Below are 19,592 nucleotides of genomic sequence, written 5' to 3' on the forward strand. Positions count from 1 at the left end.
TTCTGACTGCAGAGGACCTACATTTGTCTTTACTAACCTTTTTCTCTTTACATATCTATAGAAACTTTTGCAATCCGTCTTAATGTTCCCTGCAAGCGTCTTCTCATACTCCATTTTCCCTGCCCTAATCAAACCCTTTGTCCTCCTCTGCTGAGTTCTAAATTTCTCCCAGTTCGCTGCTATTTCTGACCAATTTGTATGCCACTTCCTTGGCTTTAATACTATCCCTGATTTCCCTTGATAGCCACGGTTGAGCCACCTTCCCTTTTTTATTTTTATGCCAGACAGGAATGTACAATTGTTGTAGTTCATCCATGCGGTCTCTAAATGTCTGCCATTGCCCATCCACAGTCAACCCCTTAAGTATCATTCGCCAATCCATCCCAGCCAATTCACGCCTCATACCTTCAAAGTTAGCCTTCTTTATGTTCTGGACCATTGTCTCTGAATTAACTGTTTCATTCTCCATCCCAATGCAGAATTCCACCATATTATGGTCACTCTTCCCCAAGGGGCCTCGCACAACGAGATTGCTAATTAATCCTCTCTCATTACATAACACCCAGTCTAAGATGGCCTCCCCCCTAGTTGGTTCCTCGACATATTGGTCTAAAAAACCATCCCTTATGCACTCCAGGAAATCCTCCTCCACCGTATTGCTTCCAGTTTGGTTAGCCCAATCTATGTGCATATTAAAGTCACCCATTATAACTGCTGCACCTTTATTGCACGCACCCCTAATTTCATGTTTGATGCCCTCCCCAACATCACTACTACTGTGGATGGATTGGTAGTAATCTACCAAAATTCCCTGGATTCTGGCAAGGTCCCAGTGTTTTGGAAAACCTCAAATGCAACACCTCTATTCAACAAGGGAGGGAGGGAGAGAGAAAGCAGGAAACTATAGAGCAGTTAGCCTAACATCTATCATTGTGAAAATGCTGGAGGCCATTATTAAAGAAATAGTAGCAGGACATTTAGAAAATCATAATAGTCAAGCAGAGACGGCATGGTTTGATGAAACGGAAATCACGTTTGACAAACTTGCTCGAGTTCTTTAAGGATGTAACGAGCAGGATGGATGAAGAGGAACCAGTAGCAGTTGTGTATTTGGATTTCCAGAAGGCATTTGATAAGGTGCCAGATAAAAGGTTACTGCACAATACAAGAACTCACAGGGTTGGGGGTAATATATTAGCATAGATGTAGGATTGGCTAACTAAGAGAAAACAGAGAGTCGGGATAAATGGGTCATTTTCAGGTTGGCAAACTATAACTAGTGGGGTGCCACAGGGATCAGTGCTGGGGCCTCAACTATTTACAATCCATATTAATGACTTGAATGAAGGGACGGAGTGCACTGCAGCCAAATATGCTGCTGATACAAAGATAGGTGGGAAAGCAAGTTGTGAGGAGGACACAAAGAATCTGCAAAGGGTTATGGACAGGCTCAGTGAGTGGGCAAAAATTTGGCAGATGGAGTATAATGTGAGAAAATGTGAGGTTATGCACTTTGGTTGGAAGAATAAAAAAGCAAATTATTATTTAAATGGAGACTATAAAATGCTGCGGTACAGAGGGATCTGGGGATCCTTGTGCATGAAACACAAAAAGTTGGCATGCAGGTACAGCAAGTGATCAGGAAGGTAAATGGAATGTTGGCCTTTATTGAAGGGGAATGGAGTATAAAAGTAGAGAAGTCTTGCTGCAAATGTACAGGGTGTTCGTGAGACCACACCTGGAGTACTGCGTACAGTTTTGGTCTCCTTATTTAAGGAGGGATATACTTGCATTGGAAGCAGTTCAGAGAAGGCTCACGAGGTTGATTCCTGAGATGAAGGAGTTATCTTGTGAAGTAAGCTTGAGCAGGTTGGGCCTGTACTCATTGCAGTTTCAAAGAATGAGAGGTGATCTTATTGAAACGTGTAAGATTCTGAGGGGGCTTGACAGGGTAGATGCAGAGAGGATGTTTCCCCTCGTGGAGGAATCTAGAACTAGGGTGCATAGTTTCAGAATAAGGGGTCGCCCATTTAAAACGGAGATGCGGAGGAATTTCTTCTGAGGGTCGTGAATCTTTGGAATTCTCTCCCCCAGAGAGCTGTGGAGACTGAGTCAGTCAATATATTTAAAGGGGAGATAGACAGATTTTTGAAATATAGGGGAGTCAAGAGTTATGGGGAGCAGGCAGGAAAGTGGACTTGAGGTCAAGATCACATCAGCCATGATTTTATTGAATGTCAGAGCAGGCTCGAGGGATCCAATGGCCTACTCCTGCTCCTATTTCTTATTGTTAATCTGTGAACCTTGACCTGAACGTTCCAAAATGTTACTGATTTTGAGGAATAGACAAAATATCTAAGCATTGATAAATGCATCATCTCACATCTCCAACTGAGCTAACCTGCTCTAACTCTGTCAGTATTTGTGTCAGCTGTGACTCAGTGGGTAACATACTTGCCTCTGGGTCACAAGGTTGTGGGTTGATGTCGCACTCCAGAGACATGAACACAAAAATCTCGGCTGTTAACAAATATGATGTGATTGGGATTACGGAGACGTGGCTCCAGGATGATCAGGGCTGGGAACTCAACATCCAGGGGTATTCAACATTCAGGAAGGATAGAATAAAAGGAAAAGGAGGTGGGGTAGCATTGCTGGTTAAGGAGGAGATTAAGGCAATAGTTTGGAAGGACATTAGCTTGGATGATGTGGAATCTATATGGGTAGAGCTGCAGAACACCAAGGGGCAAAAAACGTTAGTCGGAGTTGTGTACAGACCTCCAAACAGTAGTAGTGATGTTGGGGAGGGCATCAAACAGGAAATTAGGGGTGCGTGCAATAAAGGTGCAGCAGTTATAATGGGTGACTTTAATATGCACATAGATTGGGCTAACCAAACTGGAAGCAATACGGTGGAGGAGGATTTTCTGGAGTGCATAAGGGATGGTTTTTTAGACCAATATGTCGAGGAACCAACTAGGGGGGAGGCCATCTTAGACTGGGTGTTATGTAATGAGAGAGGATTAATTAGCAATCACGTTGTGCGAGGCCCCTTGGGGAAGAGTGACCATAATATGGTGGAATTCTGCATTGGGATGGAGAATGAAACAGTTAATTCAGAGACCATGGTCCAGAACTTAAAGAAGGCTAACTTTGAAGGTACGAGGCGTGAATTGGCTGGGATGGATTGGCGAATGATACTTAAGGGGTTGACTGTGGATGGGCAATGGCAGACATTTAGAGACCGCATGGATGAACTACAACAATTGTACATTCCTGTCTGGCATAAAAATAAAAAAGGGAAGGTGGCTCAACCGTGGTTTTCAAGGGAAATCAGGGATAGTATTAAAGCCAAGGAAGTGGCATACAAATTGGCCAGAAATAGCAGCGAACCTGGGGACTGGGAGAAATTTAGAACTCAGCAGAGGAGGACAAAGGGTTTGATTAGGGCAGGGAAAATGGAGTATGAGAAGAAGCTTGCAGGGAACATTAAGACGGATTGCAAAAGTTTCTATAGATATGTAAAGAGAAAAAGGTTAGTAAAGACAAATGTAGGTCCTCTGCAGTCAGAATCAGGGGAAATCATAACGGGGAACAAAGAAATGGCGGACCAATTGAACAAGTACTTTGGTTCGGTATTCACGAAGGAGGACACGAACAACCTTCCGGTTATAAAAGGGGTCGGGGGGTCTAGTAATGAGGAGGAACTAAGGGAAATCCTTATGAGCCGGGAAATTGTGTTGGGGAAATTGATGGGATTGAAGGTCGATAAATCCCCAGGGCCTGATGGACTGCATCCCAGAGTACTTAAGGAGGTGGCCTTGGAAATAGTGGATGCGTTGACAGTCATTTTCCAACATTCCATTGACTCTGGATCAGTTCCTATGGAGTGGAGGGTAGCCAATGTAACCCCACTTTTTAAAAAAGGAGGGAGAGAGAAAACAGGGAATTATATCAGCCTGACATCGGTAGTGGGTAAAATGATGGAATCAATTATTAAGGATGTCATAGCAGTGCATTTGGAAAGAGGTGACATGATAGGTCCAAGTCAGCATGGATTTGTGAAAGGGAAATCATGCTTGACAAATCTTCTGGAATTTTTTGAGGATGTTTCCAGTAGAGTGGATAAGGGAGAACCAGTTGATGTGGTATATTTGGACTTTCAGAAGGCGTTCGACAAGGTCCCACACAAGAGATTGATGTGCAAAGTTAGAGCACATGGGATTGGGGGTAGTGTACTGACATGGATTGAGAACTGGTTGTCAGACAGGAAGCAAAGAGTAGGAGTAAATGGGTACTTTTCAGAATGGCAGGCAGTGACTAGTGGGGTACCGCAAGGTTCTGTGCTGGGGCCCCAGCTGTTTACACTGTACATTAATGATTTAGATGAGCGGATTAAATGTAGTATCTCCAAATTTGCGGATGACACTAAGTTGGGTGGCAGTGTGAGCTGCGAGGAGGATGCTGTGAGGCTGCAGAGCGACTTGGATAGGTTAGGTGAGTGGGCAAATGCATGGCAGATGAAGTATAATGTGGATAAATGTGAGGTTATCCACTTTGGTGGTAAAAACAGAGAGACAGACTATTATCTGAATGGTGACAGATTAGGAAAAGGGGAGGTGCAAAGAGACCTGGGTGTCATGGTACATCAGTCATTGAAGGTTGGCATGCAGGTGCAGCAGGCGGTTAAGAAAGCAAATGGCATGTTGGCCTTCATAGCAAGGGGATTTGAGTACAGGGGCAGGGAGGTGTTGCTACAGTTGTACAGGGCACTGGTGAGGCCACTCCTGGAGTATTGTGTACAGTTTTGGTCTCCTAACCTGAGGAAGGACATTCTTGCTATTGAGGGAGTGCAGCGAAGGTTTTCAGACTGATTCCCGGGATGGCGGGACTTTCCTATCAAGAAAGACTGGATCAACTGGGCTTGTATTCACTGGAGTTCAGAAGAATGAGAGGGGACCTCATAAAAACATTTAAAATTCTGACGGGGTTGGAAAGGTTAGATGCAGGAAGAATGTTCCCAATGTTGGGGAAGTCCAGAACCAGAGGTCACAGTCTAAGGATAAAGGGTAAGCCATTTAGGACCGATATGCGGAGGAACTTCTTCACCCAGAGAGTGGTGAACCTGTGGAATTTTCTACCACAGAAAGTTGTTGAGGCCAATTCACTAAATATATTCAAAAAGGAGTTAGATGAGGTCCTTACTACTAGGGGGATCAACGGCTATGGCGAGAAAGCAGGAATGGGGTACTGAAGTTGAATGTTCAGCCATGAACTCATTGAATGGCGGTGCAGGCTAGAAGGGCCGAATAGCCTACTCCTGCACCTATTTTCTATGTTTCTGTGTTTCTATGTTTCTCTGCAGACACTTTTAAGACCCCAGGATGCAGGCCATTAGGTCCAGGGGACGTCCACCTTTAGTCCCAGTAGTTTGTCTAGTCCTTTTTCTCCAGTGATAGTGATTGTTTTAAGTTCCTCGCTCCCTGTGACCCCTTGATTATCTATTATTATTGGGATGTTTTTAAGTGTCTTCCACCGTGAAGACCACACAAAATATTTGTTTAAAGTCTCTGCCATTTCCCTGTTTAATCCTCTCAGGGACCAACGTTTATTTTAGCTATCTCTTCCTTTTTATATATCTGTAGAAGCTCTGACTGTATTTATATTTCTTGCCAGTTTACTCTCAGTCTATCTTCTCCCTCTTTATTATTTTTTTAAGACAATACTTAAAACCACACAGCAGAAGGAAAGAATGTTCCATAGAAACTAGAATTGTCTCTTCTGAATTTCAATCCTGTACTTACAGTGATGACTTTTGTAAACTCCTTTTGCAGGGTGTTAGAAGGGGAGGATTTGAAGAAGGGAAACTCAAACTAAACGTCACGTCGTGATCAGATAGAGTCACTCGATGCATCAGAACTTGAATATCATCGGCCTTTGAATGTGGAAGGAGAAATGTTTGTTTATTCTGTCTGTGGGGAAAGATTACAAACATCAGTGTGACTGAAAAAGCAGAGACACACACACCCGAGTGAGAGTGTTTCAGTGCACTGATTGTGGAAAGAGCTTTAACCAGTTACACAGCCTGAAAAACCCTCGAACCATTCACAGCGGGGGAAAACTGTAAACGTGTTGTGTGTGGAGGAGGCGTCAACTGATCATCCAACCTGGAGAGACGGAAGCACACCCGCACCACGGAGAAACCGTGGAAATGTGGGGACTGTGGGAAGGGATTCAGCTACCCATCTGCGCTGGAAATTCATCAACACATTCACACTGGGGAGAGGCCGTTCACCTGCCCCGTGTGTGGGAAGCCATTCACTCAGTCATCCAGCCTGGTGAAACACCAGCTTGTTCACACTGGGGAGAGGCCGTTCACCTGCTCTGAATGTGGGAAAGGATTCACTCAGTCATCCGATCTGGTGGCACACCAGCGAGTGCACACTGGGGAGAGGCCGTTCACCTGCCCCGTGTGTGGGAAGCGATTCATTCAGTCATCCTACCTGCTGAAACACCAGCGAGTTCACACCGGGGAGAAGCCATTCACCTGCTCAAAGTGTGGGAAGGGATTCACTTGGTCATCCACCCTGCAGAAACACCACCGAGTTCACACAGGAGAGAGGCCATTCACCTGCTCAGAGTGTGGGAAGCCATTCACTCAGTCATCCAGCCTGGTGAAACACCAGCTTGTTCACACTGGGGAGAGGCCGTTCACCTGCTCTGAATGTGGGAAAGGATTCACTCAGTCATCCGATCTGGTGGCACACCAGCGAGTGCACACTGGGGAGAGGCCGTTCACCTGCCCCGTGTGTGGGAAGCGATTCATTCAGTCATCCTACCTGCTGAAACACCAGCGAGTTCACACCGGGGAGAAGCCATTCACCTGCTCAAAGTGTGGGAAGGGATTCACTTGGTCATCCACCCTGCAGAAACACCACCGAGTTCACACAGGAGAGAGGCCATTCACCTGCTCAGAGTGTGGGAAGCAATTCACTCAGTCATCCAGCCTGGTGAAACACCAGCTTGTTAACACTGGAGAGAGGCCGTTCACCTGCTCTGAATGTGGGAAAGGATTCACGCAGTCATCCGACCTGCTAGCACACCAGCGAGTTCACACTGGGGAGAGGCCGTTCGCCTGCTCTGAGTGTGGGAAGCGATTCACTCAGTCATCCAGTCTGCTGACACACCAGCGGGTTCACACTGGGGAGAGGCTGTACATCTGTTCAGAGTGTGGGAAGGGATTCACTTGGCCATCCCACCTGCTGACACACCAGCGAGTTCACACTGGGGAGAGGCCGTTCACCTGATCGGAGTGTGGGAAAGGATTCATTGTGTCATCCCGCCTGCTGACACACCAGCGAGTTCACACTGGGGAGAGGCCATTCACCTGCTCTGAGTGTGGGAAGGGATTCACTGTGTCATCCAGCCTGCTGAGGCACAAGCGAGCTCACACTGGGGAGAGGCCATTCTCCTGCTCTGAGTGTGGGAAGGGATTCACTCGGTCATCCCACCTGCTGAGACACCAGCAAGTTCACAAGTGACTGCAGTGGTTGGATTCTGCTATCATTGCTGCTGTTAATCACATCCTGACTGAATCGTGTCCATTCCGACAGTTGAAGTTTGTTTCTGATGATAATAACTCTATAACTGGGCTGGAATATAATATTTTGGTGTTTCAATAACAGAGTGTGTCGGTATTTAATGTTCCAAGATAAGAGAAGACTAATTGATGTCCTTTTACTGACTGCACCATTTTGGGGTCTTTTCTCCTTTCTAACTCTGGATTATTTCAGTTCTCATACCCTTGGTTACTCTCGTGGACTAGTTCAAGTTCCCCTTACCTTCCCGAGTGCCTCTCCTAGCCTTGTTATTGAGGGAAGGTGTCGGTAACACACCCGGGATCACTAAACACTAAACCCAGTCTGTGAATCACTTTCAGATACTGGACTTAGCGTGTGCCCCACAGCATCTCTCTCACCTTCGATGTGTGAATGGAGCATCACGCCTGCAAACCTGGGTTCAATTTAAATTTGAATCCATTCAGGAAATGTATTTAAGAAAATACAGGTCACGTCAAATAATTGGCAACGATTTCGAGTCAACAAGATGAACAAGTAAATACATCCCGGCCCAATATTCCAGCTCTACATTCACAGGAGAAAGTCTGTTATCAAACTCCTCGAGTAGACAGAATATAGAACAAAGCTAACTCTAAGAATATCGAGCATCTGTTGTAAATATCTTTCAAATTCCAACTGATGCAATCTGGTGTTTTCCTTTCAGTTGAAGTGAAAGGAAGATGTGAGGGGTGTTGGTATAGGGAACTCGGTTAATTCAGCTTCTGAAAGGTGTTCATGTTTAGTTCATTCCATATCGGGGAAAATGTGGTTGTTATCATTAGAGAAAGATTTCACTGAGCAACAGTTGGTGTTTGCAACCAACTGGCCATGGATATTTTCATCATAGAATGTTTAGATTAGAAATATTATGTTAGAATAAGAAAAGTTCAGAGACTAGTGGTTTGTGCTTGCCACAGGAAGACCAGTGTTTTACGTGCTTCTAACATTGTTGATGTATGTTGAAGAAAATGCAGACTTGTGTCTCAGTTCCAGTTGGATAAGAGGTTGATGGCATAGCAAAAGATCCAGCAGTTAAAACAAAATTATCTCCAGTTATCTGCAGACATCGAATGTCGCAGCATGCTGACAAAGTTGGACTTAAGAATTTAAAGTATTGAGTTAAATTATTGGAATCGATTGTTTTAGAATTGAATTGTTATCGAATGGAAAAGTGGTGAAGTTATGCTAAACTTGTATCGAACCTTGGTTAGACTTTGTGTGTGCAATTCTGGTCACCATATTATAAAAAGGGTATGGAGGCACTGGAGAGGGTGCAGAGAAGATTTACAAGGATGATACCAGAAAGGCGAGCGGATACCTATCGGGAAAGGATGGACAGGCCAGGTCTCTTTTCTCTTGAAAAAAGAAGGCTGAGGGGTGACATAATATCTCTAAAATGATGAAAAGTTTTGATAGAGTAGACACAGTGTTTCCACATGTGGGGACCAGCATAATTAGAGGCCATCAACATAAGATAGTCACCAAGAAATCAAATGGGGAATTCAGAAGAAACCTCTACCCAGAGAGTGGTGAGAATGTGGAACTCGCTGCCACAGGGAGTGGTTGAAGCGAATAGTATCGATGCATTTAAGGGGAGGCTAGAGAAACATATGAGGGAGAAGGGAATCGAGGGTTATGTGGATATAGTTAGATGAGGAAAGAAGGGAGGAGGCTCGAGTGGAGCATAAACACCGGCATGGACTGGTTGGGCCGAATGGCCTGTTTCTGTGTCGTATATCCGATGTTATCCTATTGTCCGAGTCACACTGCTCGAAGGGGAAGATAAATGACTTGCATCCAAACGCAATTGTTACTTTTGTCTTCTTTGTAAAATGACAAAGTCTGGGCATAATTTGTTTGTGAAATTAAAACTGATTTTAGATACATATATATATTGCTAAGCATCGCTGGTCAAACCCATGGGAAGGAAAATTTACTGAAAATTGAGATAATTATGTTTTATTTTTGAAAAAGTCCCGTCTCTCTGGTTCTGTCCAAACTGTATTCAGAAATAAGTTTTTGGGGGTGACTGTTATGCTAAATGTAACTAACATCCTTCCTCTTGGAGACTGAATTGCTCTCTGGCATATTTTGGAGAATAAAAGGTCCAAGAAGAGGTTTGGTTAAATAAAATTAAACAAAGAAACTGGGTCAAAACTTGGAGCAAGTGGGAATGTTTGATCGATGTTTAAAGACAGTATGATAATATTGTATCAGACAGTAAAGTTCCTCCGGGCTCATGAATGAAATGGTGAACACTGTATAAAATGTAATGAGAGGAAATGAGTGAGGATATAAGAGGAAAACAGGAAAGTTACACCTCCAAATAGAAATGTTTCTTCACTCATTGTTCCTGGGCGAATTGTCATAAATCACCTGGGTACAATCTGGTGTTAATGTAAATTCTTGTTAAAGTCAGGGAAGTGTAGGAAATTGCTAAGATTTCTCTCTGAGATGTTTGTGTCATTGCCTACACTGCACAATAAGAAAACTGAATTTGATCGCCTGGCCATTACCCGAGACATCGGGACCGTGCAGAGGGAGATGAGCAAACATCTTCAGACACCCCACGATCTTTTGATAAGATCACCTCAAATGGCTTGGATCAGATGTCACGTGTGGCATGATACTGGGATACCGCTGCGTGTGTGTGTGAACGAGTCTCAGGCATGCTCAGTTATCGACAACAGCACAACATGAAATGGCTAATGTGGCTCAGGAGAGTGAGACAACTTTTTAAACCATCGAGGCCGTGACACATTCTCCATAGAGAAACCGACTTTGAAATAATCAGGATAGAGTTAAACACACTGCTACCTGTCAGAGGCATTAGAATTTATAGTGGCGAAAATGCTGATCTAATTAGGATTTCCTTACAGCTAGAATGGTCATCAGTTTCAAGGCCTCCACTAAGTACTGAACAAAGAAAGCTTGAAGAGAGGCTAAAAACAAAAAAAGTCAGCCTGTCTGTGTCTGGACAAGGTGGCCATGGCTGTGTACAGATCAGCTACAAGCTGAAGGTGGGCGATAAGGAGGCCAGACCTCTCAGGCTCCATAACAAAACATGGATCCAAGTGAGAGGCGATCTCCAGGAGGAAGCAGAGGACCTCAAAAGGGTTAGTTTTGGAATCCTTGATAAACCGAGAAGAGACCCTCAAAAGCATAATTTTGGTGGTAATAGAGAAAGAACCCTAAAGCCTGCTCCTTGGGAAGATTGGGAGACCAGGAAGACTCCCCTGAACCAGGTGGGTTGGGACACACCCTGACCCCAAACACTAAATTAATAGTGTTCACTTAAAGAGTTAGTATCACATCAGGACAATAAGTAATTCAAGACCATTATAAAATACTTCAATACAAACTTAAAAGATAATGACGGCAGGTTATTTTAAAGTAAGAAATGTTGTATGTTGATCAGTAATGTTAACTATTGGTTTGCCAAGTACAAACACTGATAGTGATCATCATATGTGGGACTTAAATAAAATGACATCCCACCTCACAAAAAGAACTCTACCTGTCCGATCCAGTAAAAGAGCCCACATTTTAATGGACTCGAAGTAACTGAATCAGGAAATGTATTATATGACAATGTGTGTTTTTAAATTGTTAATTGAAATCAAAAGTTTTAAACATGAGCTTGAATCTATCAACTAGATTATGTGAAGGGAGATATTCACAATTAATAGACAAAATGGGAAGAGAATTTGTAAAAGGATATGTTAGGAAAGAATAGAAAATAGGATCCAAGGGATGAGGAAGATGGGGAACACAAGGAGAATCAGTTTAAATCACAAGGAAAGTGAGAGCTGACAGGATAGCTCAGAATAGGAGCCACAGTAATGTTAACAGGCGTAAACAAAATAGATATAGAAAGTGAATGGGAACATGATGTGGCTCACTGGTGGTATTGTGTGTAGCCTCTGTGACATTTATGATGAATGTGGAACAGAAGGGACTGGACAAGAGAGAGTAATCAATTCCCTTTGTTTATTCATGAAGAACAACTGAGAAAATGGTTTAGGGGAACCAAGTCATAGGCTTCGATGTGATGCAGCCAATAGGAATGGGGATTTTGGCCCTGAGAGAAGGAGAAAGAAGTGAAGATATTAGACCAGTGGGATTGATCTTGCCTTTGCTAAGGAAAAATGGAAATGAAATGAAACCTTGGACGGTGTATAGGGTAGAATCGTTTGCAAGGGTGGAAGACCGAGTTAGGTCCGATCCATAAACAGTATGAGGAATATCCAAGATATCTGATTAAGAAGGGAGGAACTTGGATAGCACCAGATATGCAGTGTTGTACTCTGAAAGGGACAACATGGGTTTGTAGATGTTCCAGCTTGTGGGTTCACCTTCGACAAAGAATCTCCAGAATGCCAGATTGAAATAAATAAATGGGGCGAAGGCCAAACTAATACCGTGTATAAAGGAAAAGGACAGTATTGTGTGACTACTACTGTCACGTATATGACTGTGGGTTCAACCCGATGCCCCATACTAGAACATCACTTGAGCTTGATTCCACCGAGGAACACATGCATCGGTGCTAAACGTTGGTTCTGGTACATCATCACAACGCAACTTATCTGCAGACAAGACTGCCTCTGGAGGATGAAGCCAGTTGCGTCATTCCACACATAGAACACTATATGCTCCCTGTTTCTGGCTTTAAAGCTCATAATTCTGCGAATTAGGACATCCCAGAAACACACAGTGCAAATCATACAGAGGAATAGAGAGACAGAACAGGCAATCCCGAGACTTGCCAATCAGGAATGTTGGAAAGTCGGATCTAGTTAGATTGTTCCAGCTGGGATTGGTGATAGCACGGATAATAGCTTCAGGGATTCTGGTCATTGCATTATGCTGTAAGGAAGTCAATAAGGGACAATGAAAATATAAGGAAAGGGAAGGACGCTGAGAGGAAACCAGGATTAGTAAAGACAAAGAAAGATATAAAACACGTTATCAACAGGTAATGTAACCCATAAAAAAAACCTGTGGGACAGGTTGACATGTGGACCCTGGTTAATTCAGCTTCTGAAAAGGGTTTATGTTTCATTCATTCGATAGAGGAAAACATGTGTTTCGTATTATTAGGGAGAGAGAGACAGATTTCACTGAGCAACAGCTGGTGTTTTGCGACAAACCAGGCTTCGATATTCATAACAGAATTGATTAGAAATATTGTTTGGATAAGAAAAGTCAAGAACTGGTGGTTTATAATCACCGTAGCCAGGCCGCAATGCTTCTAAATGTGTTGCTGATGTAAACTTGTGTCTCTGGTCTATGCAGTAGCCGAGACTACCATATTGGGCAATGCCGGCTCCAGTTTGATAAGAAAACAGTCTATAAATGTAAGCTTTTTCCTTTGTTTGTTAGCGTGGAGATACTCGTGCCTGGTTACACGTGCTCCATCTGTGACTATACTCCACTTGTAAATTGATTATAAACAAGATTGAATTCGTTACTACTCAAGTGAACAAACAGAAGTTTGTTTTAAATCAACACTTGGTTCTTTTTTTTAAGTTTGGAACTTCAAAACTTCCTTCGGAATTAAAAATTCGTTAAAACAGCAGAAATCATTCGTAAAGCTATCATTATTGTCCTTGAATAAAACATAGCTTAGTTAATTTCAATAACTCCAATTTAATTTAGATTAATATTTTATGAACTAAACACAATACAGTGCAGAAAAAATAAAACAAAATAGCACATGCTTACAGAACACAGTAAATTACATCATTGTTACCTTCAGGTGCTTTTAAGGAAAGATAAACTTCCTATAGAGGGAGTGCAATGAAGATTCACCAGACTGATTCCTGGGATGGGGGGATTGTCCTATGAGAGATTGAGTAGACCAGGCCTATATTCTCCAACGTTTAGAAGAATGAGAGGTGAGAGGCGACACCCACATCCCATGAACGAATGTTTAAAAAGAGATGAGGAATTTAAATTTGATCAAGGACACCAGCCAAATTAATAGAGACACTCCCTGTCCTTCAGGACCTGTGTCCAGGGGAGAAACTGATGGGTTTATCTGATCATCTTTGAGTTAAATGTTGTGTTCATCGAGCTGAGCAGCCCATGTCAGCATCAAACACTCTCCAGTCAGGCACAACACAGGTCAGATACACAGTGAACCCATCGGTCGCTCCCTGACACAGATACTGAGGGACAGGGAGTGTCCGGGACACTGACATTTCTCACTCAATAAGGTATAAATTGATCCTGTACCTCTCCCCATTGATCCTGGGCTCCACATGGCTCGGATCCTGCTCCTGTTTCCCTTCCTGTAACAGCACTGAGCTCAACCCAGCCCATAATGAGCAGGGCTCAGGGAGGGTGGTTGCTCGGCACTGCAGTGATGTCATAAAGCAGAGCCATTCAGCCCAGCTGGTCCTCTCCTTGTCCCTTTCAAGGTGGAGAGCTGGGACATTCTGTCTCAACACACATCCCCCTGTTCATACTGAGTTCCCGGGGAAGGCCCAAGGCCCAGAGTGTGGAACACAACCAAGGGGGAAAGAGGAGGAGAGAAGGGGAGGTAAATCAAGGAGTGGAGACTGAGGGCCACCAAGCTTCAGTTTTGGAGCCTGGAGACTTCAGGAGGGATCAGTGAGTTCTGTAGTTTCAGGATCCAGGGAGAGAACAAGGAGCAGATGGTGAGACTGGTGTGGATTCCAGCACAGTGAGGATGTAGGGGGAGGGAGATTGTGTCGGGCCGTGTATTAGGGATGTAGGAGGGACAAGAGAGGAAAGGTCAGAGGAGCAATTACTGCAGCAGTGTCCATCAATAGTGAGAGAGAGAAGGTGGAGGTCAGAGTGGGCCCTGGACAGGCCGGTAAACTGTTTGTTTGCTGTGACCAGCTTTCCTTCTGTCACAAATAGCCTCCTGTCGCCCAGTGACACAAACAGCGCATTAAACGCCACCAATGTCCTTTCGTCTGGAGAGGTCTCCCTTTGTGAAACATCGGCTGTTGTTAAAGCTTCTCATTCTGACTCGCTCACAGTGAGACAGTATCCACTGTCCCTTTTATTCCATGGGCTTCATCTTTGCTGGTATTGGTAACACGCCCGGGATCACTAAACACAAAACCCAGTCTGTCAATCATTTTCAGCTGCTGGACTTAGCGTGTGCCCCACAGCATCTCTCTCACCTTCAATGTGTGAATAGGGCCTCACGCCTGCAAAGCTGGTTAAGTTTATATCCAGGCAGAAAATCTATTTAAGAAAAGCCTGTAGGCCAATGAAACACTGTTCAGGTGCCAATGTGCTGCTGGTTTGTCCGGAATTTTGCCTGTAATGGAAAATAACTGATCATTTCTCCCAGTGTAACCTTTGCTGCAATGAAATATGTATTGTAATAAGCCTCAGGGCCTTGCTCATGTCTGCTGCAATTGTGTAGCAAGGTGATGTGTGAAGAGATGGTGTTTGTATGGAGATGTGAAACAAGGAAACGGTATCTGTGTGTGGCAGTGACACAGCCTTGTGGTCACAGGCAGAACCATGCACCGATACCCTTGTGCTTATGGTTTGAGCAGGGTTAATTCATGAATGCTCAAGCTAAGTGGTGCCAGGGATTGGGAGCAGCGGCAGTAAATAAAATCTAAATGTAAATTCCGATGTAGTTTATCTTCAATTATTCCTATTTTAATAGCTTTTGCTGAATGTGTCCCATGCCAAGTGCCAGGATATTGGATCAGGCCCACCCTAGAAAATGAGTTTGACACCTTGAGGCAGACAATGTCAACCAGATTCCCCCATCCACCAACCTAACAACTTCTTTACAGACTCAAGCTAGTTTGTAAGACGTGACCTTGTTTTCCGGAATCCATGTTCAGTATCTCTAATGGCCCCTTCACTTTCCCCATGATGGAAAACAGCATCTCTCTGGATCCCTTCAAGCACCTTCCCAGTGATCAAGGTCACGTTGATGGGCCTTCAGTTTCCGAGCTCTGGCTTGTGCACAATTGAAAAATGGGAACTACATGTGCTACCTTCCAATCTCAGGGAACAACCCATGAATCTACTGATCTGTTGGCGATATGAGCAAGAGGCTGGCAGAGCTCCCATCCTATCTCTTTTAGCACCCTTGGGTGGATATCATCCGCACCTTACACTGTCAAGATTAACCCGCACGGGTTGCTGTCAGTGAAGAGAGATGAGAAAGAACAAAGTGCCATTTTCCCCTCTCAGTATGACCCTGAAGGACTGTGTCCATGCTGAAGTTCTTCACCCATATGATCCTCCCCCCAGATTGTCCTCTCTGAGCTCCAGCCAGGTGATGCTAAACACTCGGCTGGGAAAGAGAAAAGCCTGCAGCAATGTGTTGAAAGCAACATGAATTTATTTGTCTATATCCCGAATATTACAGGAGTTTTCATCAGCGGAAACAAACCCCAACTGTCAGAATGAACATGGTTCAGTCGGGTTGTGATTAACAGCAGCAATAACAGCATAATCCAACCCCTATAATCATTTGTGAACTCGCTGGTGCCTCAACAGGTGGGATGACTGAGTGAATCCCTTCCCACACTCAGAGCAGGTGAATGGCCTCTCCCCGGTGTGAATTCTCTGGTGTGCCAACAGGTTGGATGACTCATTGAATCCCTTCCCACACTCAGAGCAGCTGAACGGCCTCTCCCCAGTGTGAATTCGCTGGTGTGTCAGCAGGACGGATGACTGAATGAATCCCTTCCCACACACGGAACAGGTGAACGGCTTCTCCCCAGTGTGAATTCGCTGGTGCGCCAGCAGGTTGGATGACTCATTGAATCCCTTCCCACACACGGAACAGGTGAACGGCCTCTCCCCAGTGTGAATTCGCTGATGTATCAGCAGGTTGGATGACTGAGTGAATCCCTCCTGACACTCAGAGCAGGTGAACGGCCTCTCCCCAGTGTGAACTCGCTGGTGTGTTTCCAGCTCGGACGGGTAGTTGAAACGTTTCCCACAGTCCCCACATTTACACAGTTTCTCCCCAGTGTGACTGTGCTTGTGTCTCTCCAGGTTGGATGATCGGCTGAAGCCTTGTCCACACACAGAGCATGTGTACACTTTCTCCCCGCTATGAACAGTGCTTTTTGCATCCATAGTTGCTGGATGATAATCCATTCCCGATGAATCGAGTGACTTCGTCAGATGTTAATGTGATGTTTGAGCCTCCGGTCGATAAATCCTCCACTTTTAATACCCTGTAAAGTGAATTTCATTCATGAAAAGGGTGGATGAGAGAGATCCCACAAAAACACAAAGGCACTTTGAGAAATTGAGCTTAATGAACTTGGTAATTTCTGGCACCAGCACTAGAAATAGTAGCCACGGAAGCTGCCAGTTTGTGGTAAAACCTAACTGGTTCATTAATGTCCCTCAGGAAAGAGAACCCAGCTCCATTGAGAGCCCCACATGGGGAATTGTTGGTCCCACTGGGCCCAGAATTACTGGGGTTGAAACCCAGCAGCTCCTCCTCCATCTCCACTCCAGCTCAAACAGATGCAACAAACAGACCCACACAGGAGGCCAGGTATCCAAAGCGTCTTTCTAACATTTGCAGCATAGTTGAGAGGCGATTTATTCTAAATTGCCCTAGATTTGTAGACTTGAGATTCTAGATTTTGCTTTGTACCGGAATCCAGGTCAGCGATTGTAGCATGGACAGGATCATCAGAACGGCCCAGGTACAGCAGGTGGTGCGGCAAGCAGCAGAGGAGTGGTGAGGTCCAGGTGGAGTAGCGCCGGGAGATCGGGGCTGAGAGATTGTGGCCCACAAGGCCGAGAGTTCGAGGCTGAGAGATTGGGGCCAAGGAGAAGGAAGAGTTCGGGGCTGAGAGATTGGGGCCAAGGAGAGGGAAGAGTTCGGAATGGAGAGATTGGGGCCAAGGAGAAGTGAGTGTTCAGGGAGGAGAGATTGTGGCCAAGGAGAGATGAGAGTTCAGGGCGGAGAGATTGGGGCCCAGGAGAGGTGAGGGATCGGGGCGGTGAGATTGGGGCCCACAAGCAGCGAGAGTTCTGGACGGTGAGATTGGGCCCCACGAGAGGCGAGAGTTCAGTGGGGGAAGAGATTGGGGCCCACGAAAGGCGAGAGTTCGGGGCGGAGATATTGGGCCCCACAAGAGACAGGAGTTTGGGGTGAAGAGATTGGGGCCACAAGAGGCGCGAGTTCGGGGCCCGGGATAGGCAAGGGCCCAGGGACAGCATGGGCCAGACCACACTGCGATCTATGGGCAGTAGGAGTATGTGCACCAGGTCTGCGCAGCAGAACTTGGTCTCCAGTCATCTTGGTTAACCCTTCCCACTGGACCAAGACCTCGTAATGTTCAGCCCGTGTGGTGGCTGGTATGCAACGGACACACGCGTTAAAAGAATCCACGCACAGGCATCTCCCTCCCTTCAATATGTAGTTCGGGACCTGGAATATCAGGTCTCATATTGAAACATCTGTGAACTCATCACGTTTTGGTGTGGAAGTGGGTCATCCTCGATTCAAGGGACTGCCTAATACTATACTGCACAGGAGACCAGGGAGTGACTTCTGCATCCAGCACCCACCCTGATACAGAGCGGCTGGGAATTGCTGGGCATGCTGTATTTCATGGTATGGGGGAGGCACTGCCCCTGGGATTTGCTGGTGTTGGGCCCGGAGGCTTTGACACGCAGGCTGAGAGCCGCAATCGGTGTTGCCCGGGACCTGAGAGCCACACCCGGTGTTGCCCGGGGCCCGAGAGCCACACTCGGTGTTGCCCGGGGCCTGAGAGCCGCACTCTATGATGCATGCGACCTGCTGCATGAGGCCTGGGAGCCACAATCGGTGCTGCCCGGGACTGAGAGTCACACTTGGTGTTGCCTGGTGCCTGAGAGCCACACTTGGTGATGCTGATGCCATGCTCGCTCCAATCAGTCCACGGGAGCCTCTCCGCACAGGGGCATACTCTCCAGGGACCAGGCCTACCCACGTTGCCCCCCTGCTGATGGAGATAGGGCGTATTCGGAGCACTCTGGGTAAGATCATTCACCATTGTCACGGAGAGTACGGCACAGGAGGCCATGCAGCCCATCCTGTCTGTGCCGGCTCTTTGGTGGAGCTGTTCAATGAGTCTCACTCCTCTGCTCTTTACCCATTGCTGGATATATTTTTCCCAGCAAGTATTTATCCAATTCCCTTTTAAAAGTTACAATTCAATCCACCACCCTTTAAGACCGTGCAATCTGGATTAGAACAATTTGCTGAGTAATAAATGATCCCACATCTCACCTCTCGTTATTTTGCCAAACATCGGAAGTCTGACTCCTCTGGTTACCTTCCCTAATGCCACTAGAAACACTTTCTCCATATTTACTCTACCTAAATCGTTCATAAATTTGTACATCTCCATGAAATCTCCTTTAACCCTTTCCTGCTCTCTGGAGAAACCTTCAGCAGGCTCTCCACATCACGGAATTCCCATTCTCCCTGGCACCATTCCTTCTGCACCTTCTCTAAAAGCTTGCCATCATTATGAAAGTTTGGAGCCCAAACTTGAACACAATTCTCCAGCTGAGGCCTAACCAGTGTTTTATAAAGGTTTAGCAAATTAAACATCAAATGCTGATATTTCTCTGATGGGGTTTAAAAGGCGAGGTCCATCTAGTCAGTTGGATGTGTCAATGAGACTGTGAACCTAAAGAAGTGCATTTAGAGTGCAGAGCCAGGGACATGCTGTGTAACCGGGCGCAAACACTCCTGCATAGCCCACACATCACTTGTTTCCCATTTGGCATCAAAGTAATGTGTTAATTGCAACAATTCATTTGATTTGATTTCAAATAGTTTAGGATAGAAATTGAATCATGTTTCTATGATTTTTCCCTAACTCAGATTCAAGGCCTCAATTTTTCTCTTCATCTGTGTGCAGTCACAGGATTCCAAACCTGAGACTGTACATTGGGATTCCAATTCTGGGACTGCACATGGGGATTCGAACCCTGGGAGAG

At 45.3% G+C, this 19,592-nt stretch overlaps 1 protein-coding gene and 1 pseudogene across 1 annotated transcript; one reads left to right on the plus strand and one right to left on the minus strand.

The window, feature by feature from the left end:
* The first annotated feature begins 5,384 nt into the window (after nt 1–5,384).
* On the plus strand, nt 5,385–16,037 carry LOC139235419 (zinc finger protein 250-like; annotated as a pseudogene).
* A 60-nt stretch (nt 16,038–16,097) lies between these two features.
* LOC139235315 (zinc finger protein 239-like) lies at nt 16,098–16,505 on the minus strand (the record flags this gene model as incomplete). Its single annotated transcript, XM_070866465.1, has 1 exon — nt 16,098–16,505. A coding segment is annotated over one exon (408 nt), but the record flags the coding sequence as incomplete, so codon positions are not given.
* Between the last annotated feature and the right edge of the window lie 3,087 nt (nt 16,506–19,592).

This window comes from Pristiophorus japonicus, chromosome 23 (genome assembly GCF_044704955.1).
Source record: "Pristiophorus japonicus isolate sPriJap1 chromosome 23, sPriJap1.hap1, whole genome shotgun sequence".
Lineage (NCBI taxonomy): Eukaryota > Metazoa > Chordata > Chondrichthyes > Pristiophoridae > Pristiophorus > Pristiophorus japonicus.